Below are 19933 nucleotides of genomic sequence, written 5' to 3'. Positions count from 1 at the left end.
GAGCAGTCAGATTTGTATCCACCTGATGTTTCTTAAGCAGTCATGTTTGTAGACACCTTTTTCAGAATCCCCAGGTTTTTTACAGTAGAAAAAACAAGCACTTAAATAACCTCCCTCCTCTCCTTTTGTCCTTTGCAGTCATTAGACTGGTTTAGGACAAGTAGATTCTTGCATGGTCCCATTCCTTGAAAACCTTCCAGCCAACTGTCATTAAGCAGCTCTGCTCATCTTTTATCAAATCGACTATATATAAACTGCACATCAGTGGATATGTTTTGTAAAAAATAATTCTTGTTTCATTTCTTAGTAATTACCAGATATTCTTGGATGGAATATTTAAAAATCTGTATTAACTGTGGTAAGCTGCTGTGAATACTTCCTGTGCTACATAATTAATGCCACCATCGAAGATACTCATTCCTTAAAATATGCCTGCACATGGCGCCTGCCCTTCCCTGTCTCTCCCCCTCCTCCCTCCTACACACACACACACACACACACACACACACACACACGCACACACGCACGCTTGCGCAAAGCACACACCAAACTGCCATTCTGCAGCAGGCCTGTTTCTGGAGTTGGGAGATGTCAGCCTGCGGGGGGGGGGGGGGGGAGGAGGAAGAGGTGGGGCTCTACTCTGATTAATTACCTTAGGCATTCAGGGGTGGGGCTTCCTTCAGCCATCTGCCTGAGATATGGGAGGGAGCTGGAGAAAGAAGGAGGGGGAGAGACTGCCTGAGAGGAAGAGAAAAGAAAGGAAGAAACACTAGAAAGAAAAAGGAAGGAAAACGGGATAAAGGGAGAACAGTCACCCACCCTTAAATATCTAGATTGGGGGGGGGGGAGGGGGGCGGAAGGAAAGCTGTGGAAGGTGTGCCCCAGCACGACTGCTTTGAAGTGTTCACCAGCTGTTCCCTTCGGTTTATGGAGAAAAAGAAAATGGTAACTCAGGTAAGATTTGTGTTTCTCCGTGCGTTTCTTTTCTCGTTTCTCTTCTCGTTTCTGAGATCTAAATAAAGTACGGGGGTGGGGCATAATCACCAGAGTTTTAATTATTGTCTTTTTAGAAAAGGCCAGAATTACTCTTACCAGCTGAAAAGTGCCTGTTGTGAGTCTGTGTGTGTGAGTGTAAGTGTGTGTGTGGGGGGGGGTATCCGTATCCTTTTTTCGCCCCCCCCCCCAGCTCCATAGCAGATTCCTGTTTCCTGTACTGTGCAGCTGTAGCTCAGGAAAGACCCTGTGGGGATTTGTCTACCTCTTTGTCTTGGTTCTGAGAAGAGAGAGGGAGAGAGAGACTGCAGAGGTAGGAAGAGATTCTTGTAGACTGCCTAAAAGAGGGGCGAGGGATTGACTTCCTTTAAAGAATTGCAGAAGAATTTGTGTTATAGGGAAATCTGATTCCTAATTCACTTTGCTTTCTCAGGATTGGCTATGGAATTGCAGTTTTGCTGCCTTCGCTCCAAAAATGGCTTATTAAAAATGAAGGCTAGAAAAAATATGTTTCATTTTCATGTCTTTGTTACTGGCAAAGAATGTTTTCAGTAGAGACCATAGAAGCATCCAGGTGCAGTAGAGGCAGGTAGAGACCTCTCTGGCAGGAGAACAAATCTGAGTGTATAAATGACAGTCACACATGGGCATTAAAAGACATCTGAAGGAGAAGGAGTAGGAAATGGAAGATTGATTTCTCTCTCCCTCCCTCCCTCCCTCCCTCTCTCTCTCTCTCTCTCTCTGGTGATGCCAGGCTGTATCAAATCTGCATTTTAGCAAGTCATTCCTGACAAATGGAAAGGTGAATACTCTTCCCTGATTTCCCTGGTAGTGCTATTTTTCTTCTTGGCACCCTTCTGTATGTTCCTTTACCCTTTTTCCTTTATATATAGGTTGGGAGGAAACGATGAGACTGGATTTTATCAATGAGGATCGTTTGCATTGTGGAACATTCGTGTCCTTTCATCTCAGACTTAGGATCAGTTTCACTCCAGGGTTTTATGCTCTGTAGGGAAATTTCATCACTGGACAGTGCTTTCCTTTTAAGGAGGTTGCCCTTTTTTTGTATTCTCTCTCCTCTTTTCCTCTCTAAGTCACCACCGGAGGGCGAGAGAGTCAGCTGGCTATCTGGATGGAGGCATCATTTTAGGAGCTGGAACCCTGTTCCGTTAAATGTTATATAATGCCCTGCAGTGCTGTTTGGAAGGAGGTGAAGCGTTAGGGAGATTTTCCCAGTGTGACCCAGAGGAAAGGGAAGTTGCAAAGAATATATCTTTCCAAAGTAGTTTTTCACCAGATCTGAGTTTGGAGATTATTAAGGAACCACTCCCTCTTCTGGAAAGTAGAGAAACCCTTGAAATATTTTCTCATCCCTTTATCATCAGCCTCATTAACCCTTTTGAAATATTGCTTTACTTTTTTAAAAAAGAGAAAACCTGTTTCTGGCTTCTTTTTGCTTCTTGGGAGATGAGACTTCTTAACCTTGGAGCCCTCATTCAATTTTTATTAACTGGCCATGTTAGAGGGTACCGGCTCTCTTCTTTGTCAGCTGTTACTGAAGCCTTTTCAACTACTTGACTTTTCATTATATGTATTTTTAAATCAGTGAAAGAGGTATCTAAACTAGGACTCTGTAATCAGAGGTTTTCCGTGGCCTCTTGGAGCACTTCCCCTTAGTTTCTAGAGGAGCTGAGTAAGCGTGTGCAAGCAGAAGTAGGAACGAATGCACAAGCATTTGCACACTTAGTATCATGGTCTTGATAATCAGTAATTAGGGAAACTATAATTTTAGGAGTGAAGCAGAAGAGATAAATAGAAACTGGGAAGAGGGGTCTTTTGGGTGCTTAAAAATTCTAATAGATTAATTTAAACCATTATGATTTTCTCCATGTGTGTGAATGCTGAAGGAAAGAATAAGTCATTTTTGCCCATCCTGAATTTATACAAATGGAACGTATAGAATGTCAAACTTGTGAATCTTCAGTATTCCAGTGTGTTATTTTATACACTTTCTATGTTAATGTAATATACATAGTTGTTAGTAATCTAGAAAAAAAAATCAAAGGAAGTAGCCAGCTAGGCCAAATCTTTATTTGTCCAATTTTTTTTTTTCTCCTTGGGATTGGGGGGTAGTTTTTGGTTTTTCAAGCAGACATAAAATCCCAAATTTGATAATCATCTGTCACATAAGCTTTCTGAATAGAAAATGTCTACATGGTGTGGGGTTCAATTTATCAAAGTTAAACGGTATTTAGTGTCTTAACTAGTGTATTAAGAGAAGTATTTAGATGTGTTTTCACCATTTTGTCACTTAGATTCTTTGCATCTTTGATCTTTACATTTCTGTGTCCCATAATTTCCATCGCTCACTTGGAAGAAGGGGAAGGGCTTTCGGTGGATAACATTTTCATCACATGCTTGGATCCATATCAGTAGTTGCACAGTGTGCATGCTTTATTACATATGCTCTACTTTTAGAAGGTCTGTTCTTAGTTTAATAAGATTCTGTTATTTACAATAAGTTATTAGAGCTTTGCTTTAAAAAAAAAAAAGCAAATGGCAATTTAATCACCAAATTATAGTATAGTAGACAGGCATGCTCATGTGACTTTGAAAAATGACTTGAGGTATATCTTATTCATGTATGTGTTGTAAGAGTATTTCACTGAGATACTCTCTTATTTCAGAGCATGTGAACCAAATTATTGCACTTCCTCACATTTGTGAAAATAACTGTGGAATAAAAGGAAGGAAGAGAGAAATCTTTCTCGTAATATGTGTAAACTTAGAAAAACAAAATTGTAAATAAATAAGAAAATACTATACTATTTGTTGTTGAAAGGGAAAGTATACTAGGCAGAGGAAAAGATTTTACAGTATGGATGTGAAAGAAAATTTTTGTACTCTACTATAGCATAAGACTGCCAGTTTCTGTGGAACACAAAGCCCTCCCTTTCTTGGACAGCTCAGTGCTTTGCTGGCATTTTCTTCAAAATCTGTTTTCCATCAGGACCAAGAGGAGGGAAGGTGTTAAGAATAAGGGAGGTTGGAAAGGGGGTTGCTGTTCCTTTAAATAGTGCAGTGAGCCCATGTGGCCACAGGCCGCTCTGGAGTGTATTCTTTTGTAATGAATCACCAGTTCCATTGTCTGCTATCTCCCCTCTTTGTAGCTGGAGGCCGAAATCTTTCACCTGAGCTGCTGCCAGTTCCCTATTCTGTTCCAGGGTGGCTGGGAGGAGAGAAGAGGGAGGGTATTTTATGCTTTAAGTAAAGACAGATAAGAGATCCAGGTATGTTTTGCTTTGTTTCATTTTCCCTTATCCTTTCTGGTTTTGTTTTTGCTTTTGTTTTGTTTTGTTTTATGAAATGAGTTGGAGTAGGGAATTGAGTCTGTGATTTTGCTAAGCATATCCCCTTTTCTGTGAATTTTGAAAATCCTCAGTGATTATTTTGTCTCCATTTTGTGGCATTGCTCTAAAGTGATTCCATTCGGTTGCCTGCCAGTTCCACCCGAACCTCATCCCACCCTTCATCCACAGAGCTTTGGCCCACACTGTTGATTTTGGCACACTTCCACTTTCTATGGGCTGCGCAGGACTCTGGGAAGTTGGGGGGTAGGCGGAGATTGTGGGTTTGAGACTAATTTATGTTCCTTTACAATGAACCAAAAAAAGCCTCACTTTTTCCAGAGATTTGGTTTCTTTCTGAATTCTTCTACATTGCTCCATATCTTCAGTTATAACCATTTCCTTGCCAAAGCCAAGACTGACTCTTGAAAAATATTACTATTCCAAAAATCACTTAGTTCCCCTGAAAAGATACGCAGAATTCCGTAAATGTGATTAAATGTGAGCAATTTTGACTTATCAAATGGTTTTTCTACCCAGTCACCTCCCACACATCAAAACACACACCTTTTTTGCCCCTTCCCTTTATTTTTTCCTCTATCTTTCTTCTTAGTTTTGCAGACTAGGAAAGCTTAGTGTCTGATAATCTGCTATTCAAGTTTGTATTGCTGCAGAGGACACCTCCGTGTTGAAGGTAAATGACAGTCCTCATCCTTGTCAGTGGCTTAGCTGAGAGTTTTGGTTTTGTTTCTCCAGTTTTCCATTCTTCCCAGAGAATTTTCAAACTCACATCTAAACCGATTGCCAAATGGGAACACTTTTCATTTCTTTGTTGACTTTTGGTTCATGGAGTACTCACATTTTAACTTCTCTAAATATAATTCCAATCCTTGGTTTGTTTCTTGGGCATCTGTAAGTGGTATGTCATGGTGGTAATACAGTCATGGTGGTGATACAGCCTGCTAGCCCCCCAGCATCCTTTTGATGTACTAGTTCCTCTCTGGAATCTGACATTTTTGGTGTCTCAAGCGTTCCCTTCTGGAATCATAATTCCTCACTCTTTTTGTCCCCAACATTCCAAAACTACCATCAAATCTTTCTTAAACATTTCTTCACACTTCATATGTGAAATCCAACAAACACAAATGGAATGTGCCCTTGTAGTAAACGCTTTGTTGTTTTGAATGTAGCAATTTTGTTACTGGGTTTGAATGCTCAACTTCTAGGCAGTCAGAAATGCTGCAGTCTGTTATCATGATGTATTCTTTCCATTTTCTAGATATGTAAATGTCCTGTATTACTAGTAGGATGATTGAATTCAGGGAACCTTGGAGTCAAATAATTCATTAGAGGTCATTGCCAGAGTGAATCATTTAAAATGCAAGTCTGATTTTGTCACTCCTGTGCTTGAAACCTTCCAGTTGTTTCCCTTCAGACTCAGAATAAAATCCAGTGTCCTTACTCTGGTCTCTAAAGCCGTGCCTGATCTGGAACCTGGTTGTCTCGCCAATCTTATCTTCTGCTACCCTTCTCTGCCCTATTTTGCTCCAGTGACATTGGCCTCTTTGCTATTCCTTTTAACATGCTTTGCATCCTCCTGCTCAGTTTCCTTCTGTTTTTCTTTCAGTCCAAAATGTTCTTCCCCCAGATATCCACATGGCTTCTCAAGAGCTCTCCTTTGACCTTCCTGTCTCTTCTTGAATTCCCCAGTTGCTCCCTATCCTCTTGACCTGCTTTTTCTTAACTTTTGAAAAGAAGTTTTGGGGGAGGTGAAGTAATTAGATTTCTTTATTTCTTTATTTATTTCTAGAGGAGGTACTGGGGATTGAACCCAGGACTTTGTGTATGCTAAGCGTGCGCTCTACCACTTGAACTATACCCTCCCCCCTTGCTTTTTCTTCACTTATCACTGATTTTAGTGCTTGTCATTACTTATTTGTTTGTTTATTATTGGTGCTACCCCACCCCTCCAGAGAATATAAGCTCTATGAAGTCAGGGACCTTGTCGGCAGTGTGTTGTATTCCCAGTGTCTAAAACTGTGCCTGGTATGTAGTCAAAATAATAGCTAATCAGCTAATCCTTATATACGATGTATCACTATTAAGTACTGTGCTAAGCACTTTACCTGTGTTAGCTCATTGAATCCTCTCAACAACCCTATAATTATCCCCATAGAACAAAAGAAGAAACTGAGGCATCTCATGGTTAGGTAACTTGCCCACATTTACAAACTGCTAAGAGATGCTATGGGAATTCATATCCACAGACTGGCTTGGGAATCTATACTCTTAACCACTACTCTCCTGCCCCTTGTAGGTATTATATATTTGGTTAATATTTGTTGAATATGTGAGTGAATGGATTTACTTAAGACTGTGATTCACTTCTGGAATTTCCATTGCTGACTTGTTCAAGTCTTTGATGGAATACTTGCAGTAACAGAGAATTCACTATTGAACAAAATGAATTCATTTTTATAATATTACATAATAATAATAGATGACATTATAGAGTGCGTATTATGGATTAGGCTCTATTGTCAATGCCTTATATAATTCCTTTCAGCAGCCATATAAGAACGATTAATGTCCATATTGTAGAAATTAGGAAACAGGAATGCCAAGAGGTTAAGTAACTTGGCCAAGTCAGCAACATGAGGATTTAAACACGAGGAGTTTGGCTCCAGCTTCCCTGTTCCTAACCACCACTAATGATTACTGATTGGTAAAATAACTTCTTGTTTTTGCATTACCTGCTTTGCACCAATTTTATATACAGATCATACTTATGTACATAGCAGTTGTTATATTCACACCATATATCACTTGTCCTTTTGAGGTAGGTGGTATTTTTCCCGTTTTTTTCCCCATACGTTAGACTTGGAGATTTTAGAGGTCAAACAACCTTGTAGTTCTGGGAACGGACAGAGGTAGTTTTCAAATTTGAGATCCAATTTAATTCCAAGTTTGTATACTCTTCCATTATACTACCAGCTTCATAAGATAAATAGTTCCATTGTTGGCCATTAAAAATTAGAAGTTTTCCTTTTGGTAAGCTGAAGTCTTTCATTGTTGTCTTATTCTTTCTAGATCTGTCATCCAGAGTTACATAGAATGGTTTAATCTCTCTTCTTCATAAAACCCAAGTATTTGAAGATAACTGCTAACTGTTCCCTTTAATCTTCTGTTCTCTTTACTCATCTTCCCTACCTCCTTGATTTATTCCTCATAGACATGAAAACATATGGTTTCAAGAGTCTTTACTGTCCTGGACTAATTACATCAATTTATATGAATGATTTATCATTTAGATCTAATTACTAAGTAGTTATGGGTATTATTATCATATTTTTGTTTTTTGACGACATGTTTGACTTTACTCAGTTTTCATAGCTTATTGGCCATGTAGTGTTGCCAGCAATTTGTAACTTCAAAAATGAAAATATATTACCCTCAACTCTTAAGTAGAATATTGTTTTTCTTCTCCATTTTAAAGCATGCTCTCTGACTGGCAAGAGTTTACCTGTCTTCTAACCTCTAGGTCTTGCCCAGATCCCTCCAAAGGTTACTAACACTGAAATTTTCATTTTTTAAACTTATTTTTTAGAAATACTGTTCTGAAGATGCCAGTTGGACCAATAATTGACATTCAAAATCAGCAAAAGTAAATTTGATCACTTCCCTTGAAATGTTGAAATTATATCAAAAAAGAGTGTTGAAAAGCCAAAATTGGGAATTAAAGAGTCTTTTAAATTAGTAGCAGCAGTAAATCATGATCTTATTTTTCTGTTGACACTAGAAGTAAAACACAATCAAAAAATAAACTAAACCCTTAAAAAATAATCTGATTTAATAATACTTATTATAAATCAAATGCCATAGAAATATTCTTAGATTGGCTTACTTTGGCATGTTATTTTTTTCATCATGCCTCTTGAATTTTTTCAAAGGGCTGTCAGTTTCAGAATACTAGAGTAACATTTCTTAATTAATGGCTCAGGAAATAGGTATAACTAGGCTGCTATTAACAAAAGGAAATATAGTTTTAAAAACTGTAACTTGAAATCATGTAACTGGAGATATTTAATTTATTTAGAATTGCAGGATAAAGTTCTACAGCCAAAATTTGATATTTCATATATATAAGACTATTTAAGAATAAAATATGGAATTGGAAATCAATAATTATTATATGAAATTTTTAAAATAATACTTTTATACCCATAAATAATGTAACTATAGTCTTTTATCTAATATTATGAGATTTCTTGTAAGAAGTTTTGAACAGACAAGCTGAGACTTAATTGAAGGAGATGAGATTTTTGAAAGATTCCTAACTTTAAAGCAGAAATCCATAAACTTTTTCTATTAATGGCTAGATAGTAAATATTTTTGGCTTTGTAAGCCATGCTATCTCTTTTACAACTATTCAGCTCTGCTGTTGTAATGTGGAGGTAGTCATCAGTGATATGGATGTGGCTATGGTCTAGTAAAAGTTTATTTATGAACACTGAAATTTTAATTTCATATTATTTTCATATGTCACAAAATATACATCTTTTGAATTTTTTTAACTATTTAAAAATGTAAAACCATGCTTAGCTTTCGGGCTTTACAAAAATAGGTGGTGGGCCAGCCTCGGGCCAAGGCCATAGTTTGCCAACCCCTGACTTAGAGGGATGCAGTCCTTCCTGTTTTTCAGAAGCGGAAAAGTTTTCCCATATAGCTTGATGACAGGGACACAGCTTCTAGCAGTTTTCACAGGTCATCTTGGATCCCTGTTAGGGTGAAACCCCTGACTTGCTTTCTCATTTTTCCTTCCAGAAAATTTGAAGATTCTCTTCATTTCCGCACTTGCTTTCTCCCTCCCCTCTACCCCCAAATCTGAGCCATTTGCAACTCCCCAAATATGCCATATTTTATACCTTCCTGCTTTTCATATATTTCTTCATGTACTGTTTTTCATGTATTACTGCTTTGGGCCAGAATACCTTTTTCACCCACATGATTAATTTATTGCCTTAAAGATTCAGCTTAGACTTCACCTACTTCAGAAAGCTTGCCTGTCTCACAGAGTTGTTTCTTTTTTTGTGACATTTGCATTGTATATGTATTGCTCTCTTAGCGCATATTATGTGGTACTGTAATTGTTAATATTTTTGTCTGTTTTTCCATCAAACTATAGTTTATTTCAGGACTGGGACTGTATTGCCTGTGTTTATTATTATATTGGTTCAATTTAGTATCTAATAATACTTCTTGATTGAATCAATGTGTTTAACTAGTTAACTCATTTGTGGAAATGGATGCTTTATTTGGTTAGAAGAATGGAGGATTTGGGAATAAATGGCTATTTGGGGAACACACAAATCTCTTATAAATGTTCAGTAGAAGGCTGTGTATATCCAGAAGATAGAATGGGAGTGAGTGGCACAGGAGCGCTGGCCTCCTGAGAGGTCAGGAAAGAAGGAAGAAGAGTATGACCCCAACAAGTGTGGAAAGGGCAAAGAAAGTAAAAAGATAACAATGAAATTTTAGGGACTGGCAGCCCATAATAAATATACCAAATGTGTTAGATTGACTACAGACCATCTCCCTCTCTCCTTTTCCTTCCATTCAAGATGACCAGGAGTTAGATTCTTCAAAAACTGTCAATACAGGTATATATTAGACCGTAACCATTCCATGTCATTTTCAAGGCTCACTGTTCATTGCTTTTAGTCTTTTTTCTTCTCTGTATATTTCCTTTGGATAGTTTCTGTTGTGTTATTAAGTATACTAATCTTTTCTTCTGAAATGTCTGATCTGCCATTAATCCAATTCAGTTTTTTTTAAATCTCAGGCAATAGTTTTCATCTCTAGAATTTTGATGTGGATCTTTTTTATATATCCCATGTCTTTTAACATGCTCAATTTTTCTTTTACACACAGTTTTTGGGTTTTTTTGGGGTTTTTTTGGTTTTTTTGAACATATGGAATACAGATGTTTGAAGTCCTTGTCTGTGAATTCTAACATCTATATTTGTTCTGGATCAGTTGCAATTGATTGTTTTTTTTCATCATTATGGGTTGTATTTTCCTGCCTCTTTGAATGCCTGGTAATTTTTTAATGAATGCCAGACATTGTGAATTTTACCTTGTTGGATGCTACATGATTTTATATATATATTTTTATATATGTATATATTTAATTCTTGAGCTTTGTGTAAAGCACAGCTGAGTTTCTTAGAAATAGTTTAATTCTTTCAGGATTTGTTCTTAAGTCTTGTTAGATAGGACTAGAGCTGTGTTTAGTCTCTGGTTAATTTTTCCTCACTATTGAGGCAAGACTCTTCTTAGTACTGTAACTGATGCTCCTTAAATTATCAAGTTTTCTACTCTTGTTTTGGGGGAACAGGCTGTATTCCTGACACTGTGTGAGCTCTTAGAACTATTCCCTTTAACTCTTTCAGGTGGTCCTTTCTCCAACCTGAGGTAGTTTCTCACATGTTCTTATTATTTAACTAAGTACTTCAGGGGAACTCTCTGTAGGTCTTCAGAGTTCTCTCTGTGCAGCTCTCTCTTCTGCAGGCTCTCCCCTGTGAACTCTAGCTGTCTTGGCTTCCCTGGACTTCAAGTTTTGTCTCCTCGACGCATGGAGACCACAAGGCTCTGCCTGGCTTTCTCTTCTCTGTGCCGCAGCCTGGGAGCTTTCTCCAGGCAGTGAGCTGGGGCACTTAGGAAGCTCACCTTGGTTTTTCCTATCTCAGGAATCACTGTCCTTCCTTGCCTGCTGTACTGTCTTGAGTGTTGTTGTTTCACATCTTTTGTTCTGTTTTTTAGTTGTTTAAGGTGGCAAGATAAGTCTGGTCCTTGTTACTCCATTCTGGTTGGAAGCAGAAATGAGCCCACTTATTTTTAAACGAAAATTACGTAGTACTTCATTTAATATATTCCTAATTTATGAATGAAAAATAGCTGAACAGTAATTTCAAGTAATGGAGAAGAATGCATACGATGCATAAATAATCAAAATACAAGGTAGGATATGGTAAATTACATGAATATGATGTCAGTAAAGTACCATTAGAATTTCAGATGAGGAAAGAATTAGTTTGGGGAGTTTGGCAGGAAGGGGAAGAGTGAGAGGAAAGGCTGTGGCATACGTTCTGTGTGTGTGTGTGTGTGTGTGTGTGCGCGCGCGCGTGTGTAATGCAAGATGTTATCTGAATCTAGAACCAAATTCTTGAGTGTAAAATGAGATTCAGTGGTGGAATAATTTCAGAGAGTCTAGGACTGATCTAATCAAAGGCAAAAATGGTTCTTTAATAAAAATACATGGATAAGATCACAGGAAAAATGGGCGTCTCTGTTTTTGTAGTTGAACGTGATCTGTGGTCTGTTGTAGAAAAGGAGAACGATCCTTTTCTCCTATAGATTACCAGTCATTGCAATTCTAATAGAATAGGGAGGGAAAAAAGTCAAAGTACCATTTGTTCACTTCAACAGTGTAGAAGGTAGGGGCACTTTGGACTGTGAAAATGATGATCATCAGTCTAAAATTTATGGAACTTTAGAAAGCCTCAGTAAGCAATATTTAGAATTTCAGCCATCGCTGTTTAAATGGTTTTCAGGTTATGTAGACTTTGCAGTGGGGTGAGGGCACTATGGAACTAAACATGGACGTACTAGAGAATATAGATGGCACTGTTTAGAGCTTTCTTAAGTCAAAATGGTTGCCTGTCATTTGCTAGCATAGCAAAATATATGCTTTAAAAGTGTTCTCTCTTGAGGAACCAGGAGACATTTTTGAGAAACTGGGAATGTAGTGTTCTGTTTGGGTTAATTTCACTTAGCCTGCGTTTTATATAAAGCCTTTAGTAAAAAGAATGTAAACTCCCCCACCCAGTTTTTATTGATGTTACTGTTTATGTGAAAAGGAACTTGAAAAACTTTAAAGATATAACTCAACTATTTGGTTTATATTGTGGACCATATTTATACTCTTACCCTTTTCCCTTCTTCCTTCACAGTAGGTAGTTATTATCTCTACTACTTTTTTTATTTTATTTTTTTTTAGTCAGAAGCAAAAAAAATTGTATACATGATCTCAGTTAATTCTTATGGATACTCCATTAGGTAACTGTCCTCATTTTACAAATAAAATATTGAGGCATTGAGAGGGTAAGTGACTTATCTACAGTCATACAACTATACATGGCAAAGCCTAGGTTTGAACCCATGTTTAGCTTATTTCTACCCTTTTTTATGATAACCATTACATTAAGTATAATAAGGATATAGGTCTTAATATTTATTTACTTTTCTTTGCATAAGAAAAATTTTATAACCAAACCTTGAGAAGTGTCTGCTAATTTCCTTGGAGCCTTACATTCCTTTGGGATAAACGCAGAATTGATCAATTTGACTATTCTATGCATAACTTTCATTTCCTAAAATTTTATCTTGGCACAAAGGTTTTATAGTCTGGTGGTTTAGTATTTCATATGGGAGTATTTGTGCAAGATAAGAGAAACCAAAGCATTAGCTTTTAGAGCAGCTCTTAGCCACTTTGGTCAAGGAAACAGAAAAGCTGTTTAATGGTACTTTGTTGACTGTTACAAAAGAAAATACAGTTTCACATGGTAATACACCTAATGTTTCTTCTCCTCCTTCTCCTCTTTCTCCTCCTTCTTCTTACTCCTCCTCCTCCTCCTCCTCCTCCTCTAGTTCTGTCCCTTGGATAAGGCCTCTTTATCACAGAATCAGATTCTTAGAGCTAGAGTAAACTTTATTTTACAAATCAGAATGCAGAACCAGAGTAAGTGAGTTGTCCAAGGTCATCTGGCAGCATAATGGCAGAATTGGAGCCAGTTCTCCATCTGGTATTCTTTCTACTGTCAGTACATCCTTCTAGGAAGTTCAGACCTTTAACAAAAGATGTTTAGTCTGCAGAGGCTAAAATATCAAATCCATATGCTCCTCATTCCTAAAGGGGGAAATATTAAAATGAGTAAAAAGTTAAACTCATGTATCTTGCACATTCTTTGCTGGAAATTATTCTTGAGTGAAGCTGGATAGTCTAGTTGATGTGCTAATGATAAGGAAGTTCTAAGTGAGAAAGATAATAAGTAAGAAGAGAAAATAAAAATGCTCTGGTTTTTTTTTTTTAAGAATGCTTGAAGATTTTCTGTTTTTGTTTGGTTTTTGAGCATTTGACTTCATTTGAAAAGATAGGAAATCTGGAGTGAAATCTGGGAACGTTACCAAGCAACCGTTGAAGTATAGAGGAACTCTGATTTTAGATCTCCATTCTTGGTTTTCTGCATGCCATCTTTCTTAAGTTGAGTATCCTCCCTTAGTCTGAGACAGGTTTTCCTGGTTAGTAATAACTGCTTATTAATGATAGCTTTTTTCATGAATTCTCCAAGCATAGGACTCTTTTGTAGGTTTATTTGTCTCATTGTGATAAAAGATTAAATATTGCAGTGGCTAGTTTATATTTCATTGCCGTTCCTGAGGGGTTGGAAAATGTGGCCTGTCTTACTGATCCATGTTAGAGGTCAATAGGGTAACGGGAAATGTCTTCCCTCCCTTAGCATTCTGACCTTGGCCACTATTCCACTTGGGAGGAAAGAGGGAGATGAAGAGTTAGGCATTCTGATCGGTAAATACTTGACTTTTGTTTTGTTTTATTTTATCTTCTGCTAGTGGTTAGACCTTTGAAAAGTCTTTTGTTTTGTCAGGAGTTAGAATAACGTTTAGCACATAGTGCTGGATGTACTTGTCGATGGCACTTGGACTATGACTCGAAGTGCACATTTAGTTCTGCTACTTCTTCGGGTTTCTTTACTTCCTGTGATCTAAATGTATCTAATTTACTGAATCCTAAGTACAAGAGCTGTTTCAAGAATTGTAGTAACACTTTTCATTTTCCTTTAAGCTTCTCAAGTTTGTTTTTAGTAAATTTTAGTGTTGTTAATGGATTATTTTAAAGAAATGTAGTAGTTCATTAACCCATGTTCTTTCTCAAAATTAAAAAGGAACCAGGAATTCTAGAGCTCCCTTATGATTGAAATCTTTTTCAGAAAATAAGTCATTTCTAGGTCAGGATGATAGATACTTTTACTCGCTTCCCAGCTCTTGTAAGACTCCACTGAAATAACAGCATAGAAGTGCAAAAAAGAAATAAACCAGGAACAGCAAATAGAAAAGGGTGAAGAGTGAGGTTATCAATAAACAAGAGAGTTAAACAAATTTCTAGAAAAGATAAAGTAAATGGGAACCAGTTGATGGATGAATGGAGGAGAAGCTAAAGCCTGAAAATCAGTACCAAGAGGCTGTGAGTAGTATGGAAGCTGGTCCGCCCAGCAGGAACCCCAAAGGGGCTCCAGGCTTAGAGCAGGATTGAAGAAGGGATGGAAAACAGGGATTCTGGGTGCATTATATAGGGATAACTCAACTACTTGGCATTGCTGTAGCCTTTACAACTCAACCCCTTCCCAGTGGAAGTAGCCAGCATTTACTGTGCTGCCTGCCCTCTTCCTCCAGCATTAAAAAAAAAAGGAAAAACAAAAACTCTAGACTCTTTGACTCCAAATAAGTTGATCTCAATATTTGGGGAAATTTAATTATTTTTGTATTAGATATTGGCAGCCCTTCCTGATGTTTCAGGGACAGGAGGCAGGCCTTCCACACTTTCCTAGCATTGAACACTAAAATGAAGCCTGCCAGTTGCCCGTGCTCTTCCTTGTCTCATACTGAGTTCCCAGTTAGAATTTTAATTCCAGGGAGAGACCTAATAAGAAAATAGATTTCCTTACATGACAGCAGAGGAAACCCATAGCAGCTAGCCAAGTCCTTACACTTGGGTCACCAGTGCATGATGATCGTTAGTCATAGGAGAGGAACTTTCAGCATGAAAGAGAAAAGAAACAAAAGGAAAACCTGACCCTAGGGGAAACAGATAATCTGGGGAACAGAGGAGAATTTAAAGAAGCATTCTAACTAATATAGTCAGATCCAAGAAGATAATACATTCACAAAACCAGTACTGGGTGTGATGAGAAGGGAACAATTTGAGAATGCGAAAGAGCGCTGGAGATTAGGAGCATGATAGTCAAAAGAATACATGCCATAGAAGGATAGAAAGTAGAGTTAAAGATACTGCCCCAAAATGCAGAGCTTTAAGACACGAAGATGGAAGATACACAAGATAAGACTTGGGTGATTTCCTTATAGCCCACGTTCCCTAGAAAACTGAGCCTGAGACAGAACCATACCTGCCAATACTTTATTAGGGAGTACAATCTCAGGAAAGCAGGATGAGGAAAGGGGACTGAGAACGAGGAAGAAAGGCTGGCTGAGGTTTGTGAAAGAACTTGCTGAGGACTGGGTTTCAGAAGTCCTCTGGGAGGTTGTATAGAACTACTCCTCTGTCCAGTCCATCCGAAGGGAGTGTTGTATACAGTCAAAAGATATGTAAACAAATAATTGTAATAGGATAGAAGTACTATAATAGTTCAGTATGAGGTTGTCAGGGTGGGGGGATAGTAAGAGGAGGGAGATGATTTTTTCCTTTTTGGGTGAATCAGAGAAACCTCAGAGAGCAGTAAATCAAATTATATATTAAAGATTGTATATAAGTTAGCCAGATGGTAGAAAAGAGAACAGCTATCTAAGCAGAAAGAATAACAGGTACAGAGAAATGAGAGGGTAAAACAGCACAAGGTGTATTCCAGGACTGGTACACATAAGAGTCTCCCCCAACCCCCTACCCCACCCCCGGCCGAGCCACTGTTATCTCCCAGTTTGATTACTTTGATAGCCTCCTGACTGGTCTGCCTGCTTCTACCTTTATGGAGTCATCTATTTAAAACCGAAATCTCTGCCTCTTCTCTGCTCAGAACACTCATTAGAGAGTAAAAGCTAAGATCCCTTCAGAGGCCTTAAGTGTTAGAAAATTTCCACCTGACACGGCTCTTTCCCCCATGCCACTTTTCTCATGTCATCTCCTGCCACTCTGTTCCTTGTTTATTCCAATTCAGTCACATGGACCTTCTTGATCCTAGTTCCTAGAATAAACTGAGCATGTTTTCACCTCTGAGCCTTTGCATTTGTGTTCCCTTCGTCTGGAGTGCTTTTCCCCCCAGGCAGACACATGGCCCGCTCCCTGAATTTCTTCAGGTGTCTGCTCAAGTGTTACCTCCTTGACCACCCTGTGTATCAAAAAGTGGTCCTCTATCCCTCCAACACCGATACTCCCCTACACCTTTGTTGCTGAGTTTTGTTCCATACCACACCACCTGTTTCTTGTGTTGCTTCCCTGTGTGTTATCTATTATCCATCTCGCCCTACTAGAATGTAAACTCTGTAAAGGCAGGAACCTTGTCATTTTAATCACTGTTGTTTCCCCAATATCTAGTACAAAGTGTCTAATAATGCATGATAAGTACTCAACAAATATTTGATGGCAAGAATTGAAGCTGAATAGATGAACTGTGCGAGGGGCATGACTTCCATACAAAGGGCTTGAGACTGGGGGCACTGAAGAATCTAGGATTTTGAGAAGAGAATTAATTAGCAATATCTGACTTAGGTTTAATTTTGAAAGATCATTCTGACAGCTGCTTGCTAATTCATTAGGTTGAGTTTAACTTTGAAGAAGGGAGAACTATTAAAAGAAAGTTTCTTGGGTTAGCCTGGGTGAGAGTCGATGAGAACAAAGACTCATTTTTCTTTTCATTTCCCATAGTACAGAACATGGACTCGCACACGTAGCCTTTCTATACACACACACACACACACACACATACATATATATTATAATATATATTATATATATAACTAATATAATATTTAATATTATATGTAAAAACATGTAATACAACTATAACTCATTTTCTGTGGTAAATATTTATCAATGATTATATTGTAGTATGCTTTCTGCAGAGTTCCTAAAGCTACTGAAAGGTCCCTATCTTTTATGACAATGAATATATATATGTTCATGTATAACTGAAAAATTGTGCTCTACACTGGAATTTGACACAATATTGTAAAATGATTATAAATCAATAAAAAATGTTAAAAAAAAGCAGATATTCAACTACCTGGTTAATTCAATTTAGCATACATTTTCTAAAGATCAATTACCTTGTGCTTATCATTTGGTGAGGAAGCTATGATAAAGAAGTATATGATTCAGTCCCTGAGCTACTTAGGGGCTTTACTTGTGAAATGAATAGAGGAAATATAATAGTATATTATAGATATAACATGAATTACTCATTTTAAAGAAGTGGACTATAGCCATTTGCAATAGCCAAATGCAAAAATCTTCAAAGTGATTAAATATTTTATTATTCAGAAGACATTGCAAAATGTTGCTAATGTTTTATTCTGAACCTGAGTTATGGCTATTTTCAAGGATATTGCAGTTTAACTTAGAGAAGATGCAAACTTAATTGTCCATGAGGCAAAATAAAGGGTAAATTAATTTAAATTGTAGCGAAAACTTTGGTTAAGAAAAAGAATAATCATCCATGCATTGTATAAATCATCAATTACACTGAATAGAATAGACAACCAACCATTAATTGTGTGTAAGGACCTTCCGTTTCCAAGAAAGCAGGTAGTTGACCCAGAGTATCTCTTGTGGTTGCTTGTTGCCGGCGGAAGACATGATTCATGGATGTTTGAGGTTCTAAATACTGCTTTAAGTAGATCTGGAAGAAAGAGCTATTAAGAGTTTGGAGACACTAAGACTGTTAAAGGGTTTGTCATTTTTAACCTAATAATAGACTACTGGTTTGAATGACTTTGTTCTGAAATATTTATTTTTCTGTTTAAATATTCATTGCTTTGAGATGGCAGAACTCAGCCTCAGGGGAAAGGTCAGGCTGGCTATTCTCTCTGAGTAATTTCAAAGAGGGTTGTGTGTATGTGTGTGTGTTGAAGACAAATGATTTGGTGGCAGGTTTACAGTATTCTTGTTGGTCAAGCTTATACCTTTCTTAGACTTGTATATATCAAATCTTGTGATTTATTTTTATTCTGAGCATGAAAGTAAAGTATATTGCATTTCCTGTTTTATTTCTATTTATCATCTGTTTGCAAGAGCTCGAAATTGCACTTAGTCCCTTCCTGCACTCCATCTCCCCTTCATGTGGCTGTAGCACAGTCAGACTTTGGGTCCTGGTCCCTCAGTTATACCCACTCGGAAAGAAGGACCCATTGTCAGGCTTGCATTTCAGTAGCTTTGCATTTTTTTAACTGGTGTTTATTCTCTTTTCTTTAGGTTCCTTATAAGGTAATTCTGTACTTTTCAGTAATTTACATTTATGGCCACTGTGACCTTCTCATCACCTACTCCCTCCTTAATCTCTGCCCTTCTTCTAGACGTGTAGATGCTTCAGGTTATTTTCTGGAGGCACCAGCTACCACCATAATTCTCTCCTGTTCTGCCCAGCCAAAGCCTCTAAAGCAGTGTTTCTCAGTGTGGAACTTAAACCACCTATACCCGGAGTATCAGGCCCCTACTTGAATGCACTGAATCATAATCTGTGGGGAAAGGAACTTGATTCTTTGAAAATATGTTCCCAGATTGTTATGCACAGTGAAATATGGGAATCTCTGCTTTCAAGGAACCAGGTAAAAGATGAGTTTGTGGGTGTGAAAGGTTGGGTCCCTACCGCATGGGGTTAGTCATCTTACTGTTGAGACTCTAACAGGAATAGATGTGTCCCTGGACTCCTTTCTTGGAATCACATAATACTTTCCCTTAAAATTATTATTTCAGTTGATGATTGGCCTTTTATTACTGTGGTCATTATCATGCAGTCATTAAATCTGTTTTTGTGAGTTTCTTTGAGCTCCCAGCCATTTACTCAGCTGCAACCAACCAAATGAAAACTGAACTGTTGGAATTCAGCCTGAACATAAAAATTGGAGGCTACATAGAAACTTCGTGTATAGGTTTTCCCTCCCAATTTCTAATTTAACAACAGATTGTCTGTCATCTTATGGCTCTAGGTATAATTTATATTCACTGTAAAAGAGAAAATACCTTTATCTACCTTCCTTTTGCCATGGTTAAATTTAAGCATGTAGGTAAGTTGAGACTCTAGAATGAATTTCACTTTATGCCTAGCAAATTGGCATCGTTTTGTCCTTGTACACGTTTATTCACCCATTTTATTTCTTCGGGTTTTCTTCTTGGTTTATCATTCTTCTACAGTGTTGTTAAAAATTATTTTAATTGATCCTAGATGATCTTAAGTCCAATGTTCTGTCCTTATCTTTCTGCAAAAATAGTTATATAGCTCTTTTTACCCTTTGGTCACAGGCATCTGGGCCGAGGTCACAGCTTTTAGTACAAGAGCTGAGAATGACAGGCCTTTGCTTAAGTATTCTCAACTGAGAGCTTTCTGTAAACTTTTTTACAAAGGCAGGTAGAGTTTGAAATCTGATCCTATCTGAGCAAATCCCAGACAATAAAAATGATATAATTTGTAAAATACTTAAAGGCAAAAACATTTTCTTCCTATTACAAACCTAGAGAATTAATGTCTATTTTTACAGCATTAACAAAATGATAAGTGACATTGGCAATG

At 37.6% G+C, this 19933-nt stretch overlaps 1 protein-coding gene across 20 annotated transcripts in view; it reads left to right on the top strand.

Annotated features, from left to right (window-relative positions):
- RBFOX2 (RNA binding fox-1 homolog 2) overlaps positions 1-19933 on the top strand; it is a 239570-nt gene that overhangs the window by 156076 nt on the left and 63561 nt on the right. Inside the window, exon 1 of one of the 20 annotated variants that reach the window (XM_032492128.1) lies at positions 686-954. The exons of the other annotated variants lie outside the window; for them this stretch is intronic. Within the exon in view, the coding sequence (XP_032348019.1) occupies positions 928-954 (27 nt within the window). The 5' untranslated portion in view covers positions 686-927. Of the gene's footprint in view, positions 1-685; positions 955-19933 lie in introns of those variants that run through there. 20 annotated transcript variants of the gene reach the window in all.

Source organism: Camelus ferus, chromosome 12 (assembly GCF_009834535.1).
Source record: "Camelus ferus isolate YT-003-E chromosome 12, BCGSAC_Cfer_1.0, whole genome shotgun sequence".
NCBI lineage: Eukaryota > Metazoa > Chordata > Mammalia > Artiodactyla > Camelidae > Camelus > Camelus ferus.
The sequence above is the reverse complement of the archived record's forward strand: the minus strand, read 5'-3'. Positions and strand labels throughout refer to the sequence as shown.